This window comes from Dipodomys merriami, unplaced genomic scaffold, assembly GCF_024711535.1.
Source record: "Dipodomys merriami isolate MVZ:Mamm:240054 unplaced genomic scaffold, mDipMer1.0.p SCAF_17, whole genome shotgun sequence".
NCBI classification, from domain to species: domain Eukaryota; kingdom Metazoa; phylum Chordata; class Mammalia; order Rodentia; family Heteromyidae; genus Dipodomys; species Dipodomys merriami.
The window spans coordinates 14,114,557-14,128,614 of record NW_027203048.1 but is presented as its reverse complement, the minus strand read 5'-3'; the positions used below and the strand labels follow the sequence as shown (position 1 = coordinate 14,128,614).

At 35.9% G+C, this 14,058-nt stretch overlaps 1 protein-coding gene across 8 annotated transcripts in view; it reads right to left on the bottom strand.

Moving 5' to 3' along the window:
* Positions 1-14,058, bottom strand: part of Birc6 (baculoviral IAP repeat containing 6) — a 212,273-nt gene that overhangs the window by 77,688 nt on the left and 120,527 nt on the right. For all 8 annotated transcript variants that reach the window (XR_011372505.1, XM_070025332.1, XM_070025333.1 and 5 more), the window contains 7 exons: positions 11,642-11,796; positions 10,775-10,901; positions 7,104-7,214; positions 6,167-6,300; positions 4,236-4,363; positions 1,310-1,872; positions 187-362 (listed from right to left, as the gene is read on the bottom strand). Coding sequence is in view for 7 of the 8 variants with exons in the window: in XM_070025332.1 (XP_069881433.1) it covers positions 187-362; positions 1,310-1,872; positions 4,236-4,363; positions 6,167-6,300; positions 7,104-7,214; positions 10,775-10,901; positions 11,642-11,796 (1,394 nt within the window). In the remaining variant the exon portion in view is untranslated. The remainder of the gene's footprint in view (positions 1-186; positions 363-1,309; positions 1,873-4,235; positions 4,364-6,166; positions 6,301-7,103; positions 7,215-10,774; positions 10,902-11,641; positions 11,797-14,058) is intronic.

The window sequence follows — 14,058 nt, the reverse complement described above, 5'->3', positions numbered from 1 at the left end:
TTGTGAACGTATTTGAAAATATAATTTAAGAAACTTACTCTCCCAAATTCTATTCATCATTCATATTTCTCACAGAAATCTTTTTTTTTAATATATGATATCAATACTCTGATCTGTCTGGGTCTTACATATATTTCTCTACTTGAATTAGCAGAAACTATTTAAATTCATAAGGATTGAACTTACCTGTCTTCCCATATATCCACAGGCCATGTAGGTTAAAATTGGCTGTAGCATCATGTGGACTGTAGAAGCTTTTTTACTAAGCGTTGTCAATATGGTAAATAATCCATCCCCAACTGATATGGCATCTAACCCACCATGAAAGTTTTCATGCTTGGTGAGATGTAATCCACTGGCTCCTAGTTTAAAAAATTATATATTAAAAAAAAAACTAGATATCCATAAACATCAATAATAAGAGTCTGAGGAGCCAGATGCTAGCTATCTAATAGTTACACATTCAAACACAGGTACCCATGAAAACATCATCCCTAGAGTCTAAAGCATTAGCTCTGGTTGTTTTTTACAATAAAAATAAGCTGCTTTGTTGAATGACTGGCTTTATTTCAAGAAAACAAGGAGAAAACTACTATAGAATTAGTATTAATTATGCATAACATCTAATTAAAAAAAGATGTGACAAAGAAATGCAAACAGGCAAAAAGTACATCAAGAATTGTTTTTGCTGAAATTAACAACTAATTACTTTTTTAAAACTTAATGCACTATATTAGCTTCCAAACTGATATACAATAGCATACACATTTTACAGTATATGGCACAGAAAAGCAAATATGCTTAAATAACTTTTACAAATCTCTAATACAAAATGTGACTTCAAATTCTTCATCTTGATATCCGTACAGGATTTTAGCTATAAATTAAAGCATCTGACAATAATCCTTTTACATTCTTGAATCTAAAAGTCCATTTGTTGGTAGTTCCCAGTACTTTTTAGGCTGACATATCAATTTTTCCTGTATTTCTTTTTTTTTTTTAATGCAGGGGTGGGGAACGTTTGTCTGCCAAAGGCTACATGGATATTTTTAACATCACTCTGGACCATACACAAAATTATCAATACAACAAACAGGCCACTCACAGCCAATAAGAAGAATTGTCTATTCTGTCATGTTCCAAATGATTTCCTGGCCTGTGTCAAACATTCCCGATCCTTGTTAAGAGAAGCCACACTATGAAAGTCTTCACTAATAAACATCAGTCATGATAATAATGTTTTACATTATAGGGTAAATATAGATGATGTACCAGAAACAAGTGTAAGAGTAATATTCTCAATACATACCAATTATCATTGCCATGGCACTGCTATTACACAGGCCTAGAGCAGACAAAATCTGGCTCATAATCTGTTGGTTGGCTAAGACTAAGTCAGCGACATAAGCAGGAGATCCTGGAATAGTAGTACTGCTTCCATTGACATCTTTGCCTCCTGAGACTTTTTCTTCATCTGAAACACTATCTGTTGTATTGGTGGTCACAGATACTCTTGCGCTGTATTCCCTATTGCCTGAAAGAGGCAGCTGTACTAAAATGTTAACAAGTTTTAATAAATCAAACATGAGTTGATCTCTTGTCATTTCACCACAAACTGCTTTTGCATCACCTGGACGAATGAGGTTGGCAAAGAGTCCCCCAAAGCATGCTCGAGCACCCACGGAGCTATCTGATCCACTTCTAGACATTACTTTGTCTGAGCAAGTGATATAGTGGTGCACTAAGAAGGTGACAGATTCTATCACAGCAGAAATAGTGCTAACTGAAACAACTTCAAAATTCTGCTCCAGAGTAAATTCTAAGAGCTTCACTTGGGCATCAAGCGGTCCTTGGCCTGTCTGGAAGGCACCCCTACAGAAAGAGAGGAAGAGTTAAATGGAAGCAACTTGAAGATTTCAAAAACAAGTGCCATAAAATAAGGTCGTTAAGGAATAACAACCTCTTGGTGTTCATTATCTCATTTGGTAGCTATGCTTCCATCCCATTCCCAGTCTTCTTGTTCAGGCAGCATTATTAAACAAAACCCAAAATTATTTCTCCTTGATACAGGGAAGTAAAGGTAAGTAAAATAACTATTGTTAAACTGCACGCTGAAGTATTTCAATATAAAAAACACTGGGACTGTGGCTTAGCAGAAGAGTGCATGCCTTGCATGCATGAAGCTCTGGTTTTTATTCCTCAAAACCATATACACATAAAAAGCCAGAAGTAGCTCTACGGCTTTAATAGTAGAATGCAAGCCTTGAGCAAGAGAAGCTTAGGGACAGCACCCAGGCCCTGAGTTTAAGCCCAAGGCTGGCAAAAAACAAAAACAAAAACATTCCACTATGGAATGACCCTACCGTAGTACAACCTTAATGATTGCCACTGTAAATAGTAGCTACTCATTTTTAATCTCAATAATTCAGATGCAATCAAATTTTTTTATGTATTAAAACTGAAAAAGTATAAAAAAATAAAAGTTTGCATACAGCCAAGATAGAACAAATTTTAGAAAGCATCACTCCCAAAGGTAGCAAAAAAAAAAGCAAATTACCTACACAGGGACATATTTTCTTGAATTCAGGATAGAGTTAAAGTAATAAAGCAACTAAAAATCCTGAAATCCATGAAAAGACAGGCCTCTCCAGGGAAATTGAAAGGGTTTTCCTGGGGCCAAGTTTGAGAAAAGGTAACATACTTACCAGTTAAGAAAAACTCAACTAAAGTATCTAACAGGCTGAGAAGAGCTTAACAGTACACTAGGGTGGTAACAAATTCATCTCCATTCACAGACATTTCCCATACCCCTTGCTGCCTGACACACCATACCTAGGTTTGTGTACTACATGTGACTAGTCCTATGTTGGAACCTTCACAAAAGGCAGAGAGGAACTAGAATTATACTGCTTTAAAAAGTGTTAGGGAGATGGACACCAGTGGCTCACACTTATAATCCTAGCTAATCAGGAGGCTGAGATCTGCGGAACCTGGTTCAAAGGGGAAAGGGTGTGAAATGGGGGGTAGGGGCAGCACATGAATGGAGGAAAGAAAGGTGAGCAAATGTAGTCATTATACTCACTGAACATTATCATGTAAAAAATGAACTATGTAACTTGATGACAGGGATGAAAGAGAAATGGGGGCGGGGGGACATGGAAGGGGTGACACTGATCAAGGAACACTGTTCTCATAACCTAACAAAGAATTGTAATCTTTTTGTGCAAGTAGTTAATAATAAGAATATAAAAAAGGTGCTTTTTTTTTTTCTGTGCTAGGGGTATAATCCAATACCTTTAAAATAGTTAATCCCTCTACTATGCTGGTACCCATTAAAAGTTTGGTTTTTTTTTGCCAGGTGCTGGTGGCTCATGCCTGTAATCCTAGCTACTCAGGAAGCTGAGATCTGAGGATCGCGGTTCAAAGCCAGCTCGGGCAGGAAAGACCCTGAGACTCCTATCTCCAATAAACCACCAGAAAACCGGAAGTGGTGCTATAGCTCAAGTGGTAGAGTGCTAGCCTTGAGCTGAAGAGCTGAGGGAAGCGCCCAGGCCCACAGTTCAAGCCACACGACTGACCACCCCCCCCCAAAAAAAAAAGTTGTTTTTTTTAAAATCAAAAGGTATGTTAGGGCTTATAAAATATCCTACATAATGCTGATGGTAACTATTGAATATAAAATGTGATTATCAGAGACATCACATTATGTGATGTCTCTGATTGTGGCTACACTTTTTTTTCCTACTTTCACTTTCCATGTATAGTGTATCACTCCTAGCTAGCCGTTGATTAAAGCAGGGGAGGGGTCTTGTAGACTTTTATGCCTAGCTGGCCTTGAATTTAGATCATTTACATCTCAGACTCCTTACAGCTATCTCTGATTACCAACACACTGCCCAGCATGTTATTTTACTCTTTAAGCTATCTTTCTCATTTCTTTAATCATATATAAAATTGCTGATACTTTCTTTTAATATTCAAAAGAACAAATGCCCTCAAAATAAACTATACCTATAAGGTTTATAATAACTAATACATAAAAACATTAAAAGAAATAAAGTTTTTATGTACTGTATTTCTTTCACATTACTGAAGGACTTAAAAGATTTGTCCTGAAATGAAATGGAAATAATAAGAATACTAATAAACTTTTCCTCCCAAATAAAAAGGTAATATGAATTTGGAGGGTTACATGTTACTTCTATATCAAAACAGAAGAGTACACTGAAATTTACCTTTCTGTTGAAAGTATATGAATTAGCTTCAGCAAAAATTCACTGAATATCTGAGGACAGGTTGATGACAGATGCACTTGTAATCGGGTCAGAAATTCTTGCATGGCTTGTGTAGCTGTGGGACCAACCTGAAGAGAATTAAATATCCACTAAAAGTTGCTTATGAATAGAAATTACAGAATAATCCAACTTAAACCACCAAATTTCACCCCAATCATAAATAAATACTATGTTTGTTATATATGTTTTGTCTCACTTATTATCTACAAAATTCAGTCAGTATCAGAAAACATATCCAACAGAATCGGGATACTATATTTTATTATCATCTACAATGTACACTAAATATCAGACAATTCACTCAAAGTAGTCAATAAAATTTAAAATCTGAGCTGGGTGCCAGTGGCTCATGGTTGTAAACCTACTTAGGATGTTGAGATTTGAGGATTGTAGTTCAAAGCCAGCTGAGGCAGGAAAGTCTGCAAGACTCTTATCTCCAATAAACTACTACTCAGAATAGGCCAGAAGTAGTGCTGTGGCTCAAATGGATAGCACCCAGGCCTTGAGTCCAAGTGCAATGACCAACAAAAAAAAAAAAAAGGAAAGGGAAAGGGAAAGGGGAAAAGGGAAAAGGGAAAGAAAGAAAGAAAGAAAGAAAGAAAGAAAGAAAGAAAGAAAGAAAGAAAGAAAGAAAGAAAGAAAGAAAGAAAGAAAGAAAGAAAGAAAGAAAGAAAGAGAAAGAAAGAAAGAAAGAAAGAAAGAAAGAAAGAAAGAAAGAAAGAAAGAAAGAAAGAAAGAAAGAAAGAAAGAAAGAAAGAAATTCAAATCTGTGAAGACAGAGATTCAGTCTTGGTAGGTCCTGTAAACATAAGCTTATTAAGACATACGGAATAAATGAAATAAAAGAAAGATGGCTTATGGAATTTAAATTTAAATCAAAATTTGCTTAATGACTAAGTAAGAATCTTTAGAACAACCAAAAATAAAAATGCTAACACAAGACCTCAAAAATTTTCACAAAAGTATGAATTATAAATATTATTCACAGGGCTGGGAAGGTGGCTCAGTGGTAGAGCACTTGCCTTGCATGCATGAGGCCCTGGGTTCGATTCCTCAGCACCACAAAAGCAAAAAGAAAAAAGCCGGAAGTGGCGCTGTGGCTCAAGTGGTAGAATGCTAGCCTTGAGCTGAAGAGCTGAGGGACAGCGCCCAGGCCCAGAGTTCAGGCCCCATGACTGGACCCAAAGAAACAAAACAAAACCAATAAATATAATTCACATAAAAAACACAAGTATGAATTTCAAATAGAAGAACAAAAAAAATTCAATTGTTATTAAGGATATAATGTCCTGAGCAATAATTTTTTATTTTGATATTACAGCACTATAAATTTGATAAAATGATTATAGTAGATTGTTATCTGAGTAACACAGGCCCCCAAGCATGATAAGTAAGCTGGGCACTGGTAGCTACTCAGAAGTCTGAGACCTGATAACTTATAACATCTAGCATAGGCAGACAGACCTCTTATCTACAATTAGTCAGAAAAAAGCTGTAACTTAAAGGCATGGTTCAATAGAAAAGTGCCAGCAATGAGCAAAAAAAAGCTGAGTGAAAAGGGCGAGGGCCTAGATTTAAGTTCTAATAATCAATCAATCAATCAATCAATCTCTCTCTCTCTCTCTCTCTCTCTCTCTCTCTCTCTCACACACACACACACACACACACACACAATTCCAAAAACTGTAAATGTTTTCCTGACTGCATAAGCATTTGAATATTTCTTTAATTATCCAAAGTCAGTGTCAAAGATCAAAACCTATTTAATACTTTATAAATAATATTGTCATATGCTATCATATAGTTTTACTGAACAATTTTTTTTTCTTGCATGATTATCTGGGGACATCACTAGTTAAAAGTTGTATTACCTGTGGGCTGTGTTGGTTTGTTCCATGTGGACTGGTGCCAGAAAGAAATTTCACTAACACATGAATAAGGTTTGGATCTGAAACCAACAAATGAGCAGTACTTTCCTGAGTCCCAATGACACTGCTGGAACCAGCTAAAGAGAAAAATAAATTAATAAATAAGTAACACTACCTTTTGTAAATGAGCCATAAAACATAGAAATGCAATGTCTACCAAAATCTTTTGGTTCTAAGAAAAACTCACATATTCTCATTAAATAGGAGTTCATCCAATCTCTACTCAATGGAAACACCAGAACTTCATTTTATTTTTATCTACCACATATGTACTCTAAACTCTCCTTGACTAAGAAAATATCTTTAGTTTAATATATATCTTCTTTAGTCAACTGGAAAGGAAAGAGCTAAATCCTCACAGACCTATTGGAAAGTCTATTCTTAGTAACCATCTCTTCCTTCACAAACAGAAAGTAGGTCTTCTAAGATCAATCTAGGCAAAAAAAATTCCTTTTTGCATGTTAATTATATACGGGTTATATTTTCTGCTTTAATGCTTAGGGAACACGCCAGTTTGCTGAGCTGATTAAACATTCTTTGCATTAAATTTATCTTCAGTTTTAGTGATACTTTTGAATCCATTTTTGGATATATAGCCTAAACAGGAAAATAAAATAGCACTTTGATGCTAATCAAATAGTTTAAATAACAGCTTTATCAATGTGAAAATGCTTTTACTCAATGAAGTTATTCTTTAAAAGACACAAAATCCAATCAATTATTACAATAACCTAAAATTAAATATGACAGAATTCAAAGGAATTCAGTCATTTCATAGCTATAATAATTCAGTCATTTAACAACTACACTTTAAGAATATGAGAGCATATATATTAAAAGTATCTGTTAAAGATTTAAATAAATAAAATTTTAAACTTACAATTAAGCTGCATGTTTGTCATGAGTGTTAGACTATGAAGTACAAGGCACCAGGTCCGAAGTAATGTATTGGGATACCAAGCTAGCACAGTGAGAAAGCTACTTATTGATGCTACACAGAAAAGACAAAGAAAAAAACTGTTTCATTGAGCAGGAAAAAAAATGCTAAAAATCTTTAAAATAATCATTAAAAACTAAAAATAGAATTTCCTTAAATCTCCTCAAAATCTTCTTCAAAATATGTAAATGGAAACAGTTCCCCATTAAATATAACCTAGCCAGGTGCTGGTGGCTCATGCCTGTAATCCTAGCTACACAGGAGGCTGAGATCTAAGGATCATGGTTTGAAGCAGCCCAAGGAGGAAAGTCCCTGAAACTCTAATCTCCAATAAGCTACTCAGAGAAAGCTGGGAGAGGAAAAACTTGAACAGAGTAAACAACCAAAATGAATGCCACCTCACAACAAAAGGGAAAACTGAAAAAAAAAAAAAAATTAGATAATTTGCAAGCCCAAAGAGGAAGATTTCCTACCTACTAGAAAAGCTGAAGAGTTACTCAAAAGGCACTGTATACATGTTACAAAGCAATGTCTACAAAGAACACCCAGCTCAAATGTACTTTTAAAAGATATTTTGCCAAATTTAAGTCAGGAAACAAAAGGATTTTTTAAAAGATTGAACCCAAAACAAAGAAATATCTTTCTACAAATAGCAAATTTTCAGTACCAAGTTTAATAATTACAAAAGAACCATGTTTAAAATCTAGGAACTTAGTTATTAAAGAAAGCAATTAGACATGACTGGATACTCAAATTTTAGGCAGCTCATTTTGAATCTCTCCCTCCCTCCCTTCTTCCCTCTCTCTCTCTGTCTCTGTCTCTCTCTGTCTCTGTCTCTCTCTCTTTTTGCCAGTCCTGGAGCTTGAACTCAAAGCCTGGGCTCTGTTCCTGAGCTTCTGTGTTCAAGTCAAGCACTCTGCCACGTGACAAACAGCTCAACTTCTGGCTTTTTAGTGATTCATTAGAGGTAAAAGCCTCACAGACTTCAAACCGCAACCCTCATACCCAAGCCCCATGTTAAAGCTCCATGACCAACAGTATTTCAGCTAACACAGGAGACAGAAATGAGAAGTAAACTACCAGCAGTTTTAAATCTCTAATTATTAAGCCAAGGAAATGTGCATTAGTATCTAGTATCTAAGATGTAGTGCTAACATAATAAAAAAAAAGAGAGAGAGAAAAAAAAACAAGAAATTTTCTTAAAAAGTAAAACAAGGCCAAGTGTGTTATTCTATGTTATGTATAGATGTAATCTCAATGCTCCAGAGATGAATGAAGAGGATCTTGAGTTAAAGCCTAGCCTGAGCTAGAGACTATATTTCAGGAAAGGAAAAGGGAAAGGCCACAAAAGCAAAAGTTTGGGGTTGTTTCTTTTTTTTTAAGTGGGCAAATGGAGGCACAGAAATGGAGGAAGGAAGGGTAAGTGAATGAAATTATGGTATACAACATATGCTATGAAAAAAATGAACTATGAAGTTAGAGGGGTGTCTCAGGTTGCAGAGCACCAGCCCATGAATGGGAGTCCTGGCATTGTATTAGATAACAGTAATAACTATGCAGCTTGTGGGCATAGACAAGAGGGGAATACTGAAGTAAAGCAAAGAAAGGGGTGACAAGAAAATGTGTACTCACTACCTGATTTACAGAATTGTAAGCCCTCTGTACAATACCTTAGTAATAATAAAATTATTTATGAGAGAATATTCTAGAAAGTAAAAAAAAAAATCTGACAAGCCTATAATCCTACCTACTTAGAGTGGAAATTAGGGGATTCAGGTTGGCGGGATTAAATTTAGCCAGTCTGTCTCACTTCGGTGGACCATGGAGGATTAAAACCTTATTATCTCAGCTCTAGGGAAAGAACTGGGCTGGGCAGAGTGTTGTGCATTTGACAGCTCCAGGAAAGCAGTTAAGTACACAACCCAGAGCAACCTGGACAAAAAGTAGGACTCTACCTCAAAAAATAACCAATACAATAAGGTTCTGGAGGGCTGGGAAGGTGGCTCAGTGGTAGAGTGCTTGCTTTGCAAGCATGAGGCCCTGGGTTCGATTCCTCAGCACCACATAAGCAGAAAAGGCCAGAAGTGGCACTGTGACTCAAGTGGTAGAGCACTAGCCTTGAGCTGAAGAGTTCAGGGACAAGTGTCCAGGCCCATAGTTCAGACCATGACCAGCCAAAAAAAAAAAAAAAAAAAAAAGGTTCTGGAGGTACAGCTCAAGTGGTAGTGTCCCTGTCTAGCAAAGGTGAGGCCCGGAGTTCAACGTACAGTATTGACCAAAAAACAAAACAAAACACCACCACCAACGGGGTAGACAACAGTGGCTTACACCTGTAATCCTAGCTACTCAGGAAGCTAAGATCTAAGGATCACAGTTTGAAGCCATCGAGAGCAGGAAAGTCCTTGAGGCTGGTCTTTCCAATAACCTACTCAAAAAAATTGGAAGTGGTGCTGGAACTCAAGTGGTAAGAGTACTAGCCTTGAGCACAAGAAGCTCAGGGACAGCATCTAGGTCCAGTTCAAACCCCATGACCAACAAAACAAAAATTAAAAGATTAACAAGCTGGAGGATAAACAAATGCAGATATTATGGTCAGTGCTTACTATGTTAAAACTAAACTACCACAGAGCACTAGTGATTCAGATTCCTGGAATCCTAACTATTCAGGAGGCTGAGATCTGAGGATCAAAGCCAGCCCTTGAGTTTCCCATCTCCAATTAAGTACCAAAACAGCTGAAGAGGAGCTGTGGAGCTGTGGCTAAAGTGGTAGAGTGCTAGCCTTGAGACAGCATCCAGGACACACACACACACACACACACACACACACACACACACACACACACACACACACACACACACACTTGAGGGTAGGGATAGGGGACACACACACACACACACACACACACACACACACACACGCGTGCGCGCACGGGCGCTTGAGGGTAGGGATAGGTAGGAAGAGGATTTGAAGCCAGCCTGAGCAGGAAAGTCCATGACACTCTTGTCTCCAATAAACCCACCAGAAAACCAGAAGTGGCACTGTGGCTCAAGCAGTAGAGCGCTCACCTTGAGCTGAAGAGCACAAGGACAAGCCCAGAGTTCAAGCCCCATGACTGACCCAAAAAAAAAAAAAAAAAGTGGCACGCTGTGGCTCAAGGGGTAGAGCAGTAGCCTTGAACCCAAGAAGCTCAAGTGCCAAGACTAGCAAATAAAAACAAGAATAATGTATACTACCCTGGTTTATAATGGAGGAGTTGACCTGATAGGAATGTTGAGGTCAAATATAGGTCTGGACCCAGGTTGGCTGACCCCGAGTGCTGAATTTTTCCTGCACATTCTTTAAAATAAAGAGAGTAATGCTAAACATGAGTTTAAGTGTAGATCCTAATCCATGAACCCAATCAAGAACCAATCAATGAACCAATCAAGACGTGTACCATACTTATAGAATTAATGAATAAGTGAATTCTAAAAAGACAAAAGAGGGTTGAATGTATGACTTTCTAGTACAAGGAACATTATCTTACAAAACAAAACAGAAAAAAAAGTTTTTACACTGGAATGTTAAACCTTTATATAATCTAAAAATAATGATATTTCTATTAATGTCTTACCTTGATTTAACGAAATAACAGGTATTCGATTAGCATTATATAAAAAAATGTCTGCTCCATTCTCTTTATTTCCAGATGAGCTAGAATTCAGACTTAATGTAAGCCATAATTGGAGAAGTGACTCCAACTAAAAAGAAAATGGAGAGGAGGAAAAAAATAGACAAAGTACATATAAATAAAGGTCCTAATTTATAAGCGTGTCATAAGTAAAGAATTTCTAATATTAAATACTTCTTCCAAAAACAAATAAATATTTCTTCCAGTGACTTCAATACATTTGACAAGAAAATACAGTTCAAAATTCTTAACAAATTTTAACTGAATTTAAATTTGCAATTTACCATATACAGATGTTTACTTAAATTGAAACAGGTGATTCAATTCATTAAATCACAGGGTGATAGTAGAAAACTATTCTTAGTTTATAAAACTAAGAAGATATTAAAGAACTAATACAAGGGAGAAGAGGCATACAAATAAAGAAGAAAGGTTGTTCAAATACCATCATTATGTTCAAAGTACACTATGCAAAAACTGAACTATATAACTTGAGGGAAGGGATGGAATGGGAAACAAAGAAGGAGAACAATGGGAGGAATGATACTAACCAAGATACACTGTACTCATAATCTACTTCTGAAACTCCTTTGTAAAACTGCTTAATAAATACTTTTTTAAAAAGAAGTCAAAAATCATAAAAATGGTCCATCAATAAAGAATTATCACTATTAAAGTATTTCCAAAATCTTCTACAATGAGCATAATAAAGAAATCACATCTGTCAGGCTATGAAAGAAAGACCTTTTAGTGCACCTTTTAACAGACTAGCAATATGTCAAAATATACTATTTTCTCCTGAAGTCATACCTGAACATGATGGACTTGAAGCATGGAAAAAAGTTTGTTGAAACAAACATTTAACATTGGGACAGATGATGACTGTATAATGAGCTGGTTGGTTGGGTTTGCCGCCTGTAATCCACCTAGAAGTGAATCATCTGTTCCACTAGGAGACTGTGATACTGAAAAGCAAAATACAGATACAATTTTTACCTAACTTTCAGTTATTTCAACTAATAAGTATGTACAGCTAAAAAAAAAATGTTTAAAACAATTGAAAATCATTCTGTAGAACGATTTAAAGTTATATACTTAAAAAACTTGGTTTTGTAATATTACAAAAGTAACTAGGACAGTCACTAAGGACAGTATCCCCTCCATTCATAGAGTAATTTGGCCTACAGTCCTATTTTCACTGTATACATGCATCCAGTTGTTATATCAGGGTAATAAAGGCTTAATAGAATGATAGAATGTGTTTGATGGCTTTCTTTCTCTTTGCATTTTATAGAACAATTTGAAAAGAATCAGAAATAGTTCTTTTTTGTTTTTTTGGAGGGCCCTCAGTCATAGAGCTTAAACTTGGGGCTTGGGCACTGTCCCTGAGCTCTTTTGCTCAAAGCCAGCACTCTATCATTTTGAGCCACAGTCCAACTTCCAGTTTTCTGGTGGTTCACTGGAGATAAGAGTCTCACAGACTTTCCTGACAGGGCTGGCTTTGAACCTCAATCTTCAGATCTCAGCCTCCTGAGTAAAACATGAGCCACAAGTACCCTTCATTGTCTGCAATATTCAGAAATTATTCTGGAGAAAACAACAGAAGGGGTGACAGTGACCAAAAAGCACTGTACTCAAACTGATAAAATTGAAACCTCTTTATAAACTACTTAATATTTTTAAGTATCAAAAACAAGAAAAATAAGAGGAATTAAGAAGAATTGAGGGAGGGAAAGAGAAAGGGGGGAGAGATTTGACTCTGTCCAGTCAAGAACCTTTCTTCATTCATTCTTTTTTTTTTTTTTTGCCAGTCTGGGCCTGAACTCTGGGCCTGGGCGCTGTCCCTTAGCTCTTCAGCTCAAGGGAAGTGCTCTACCACTTCAGCCACAGTGCCACTTCTGGCTTTTTCTGCTTATGTGGTGCTGAGGAAATGAACCCAGGGCCTCATGCATGCAAGGCAAGCGCTCTACCACTGAGCCACTTTCCCAGCCCTCATTTATTTGTTTTTTACTGTCTCAACCTTCTTGCTCATTATACATCTAAGCTGTTCATATTCTCTTTGTGAACTTTGGTAATACACATGTATGACTTACAAATTTGTTGGAGATTTTCAAATTATTCCCTGATGATCCTCTGGCTTTCATTGGTATATGTTTTGATATTACCTTTGTATCTCTACTTTTATTTGTCTTCTCTTTCTTTTGGTTAATTTGACAGTTTAAACTTTCAAAAATATTCTGTTTCATGGATTCATTGATATTGCTCATTTAGTGTCCATTTCATTCATTTTCACCCTTTAGTATTTTTTTCAACCTACTAATTTTAGATTAGGTTTGTCTTGTTTGTGTAAAATGCTGAGAAGAATCATTGCGATCTTCCTAATGTTTTAATGTGGGCAGTTATAGCTATAAATTTTCTTAAGAAAACAAACTACTAAATCTCCATTGTTCTAAGTGGTGTTTTCATTTTCAGTTTATTCTACAAGTATTTTAATTTCCTCCCAGATTTCTTCAATGAACCACTGATAACTAAAGAGTATACTGTTAAATTTGTCCCCAGTTTTTGTAGTTTCTCATTATAGATTGCTAGTTTTACTTCTCTATGATTTAATAAGTTACAAAAAATTATTTCAATTTGTTAAAACATTTTTTAGCTTAATATTTGATCTACTTGGAAGAAAGCTCCACTGTTACTGGAAAGAACAGGTGTTTCACAGCTGTTGGAATATAATGTAGATGTCTGTTGAGATGACATGACCTACGGTGTAGCTTAACCAAACTTTCTTTGCTATTTTTGGTCTGGATATCTATTACTAAAATTTGGATATGAAAAGTTACCCACTATTACTATATGTACTTATCTGTTTATATCTAGTAATATTTGTTTTATAAAATTGGAACATTGACATGCTTTGCATATATATACAGTCATTAAATCTAAACACATGCGTAGTTCACTGTATTATAGAGTAGAATCTTATTTATCTCCTCTGACTAATGATTGAAGGTCACTTTGAAAGATATGAATATTTTTTTAAAAAATTTTAAGCCCTCCCCTCCTAAAAAAAAAAAAAAGAGATATGAGTACAGATCTTGTGCTAGCTGTCAGGTTCCAATTGCATGACATATCACTTTCTATCCTTTTACTTTCAATCTGTGCCTATCCTTGCAGTGAGACAGACAACAGATAAAAATTTTGTTCTTATAGACAATAGATAGAAATTTGTA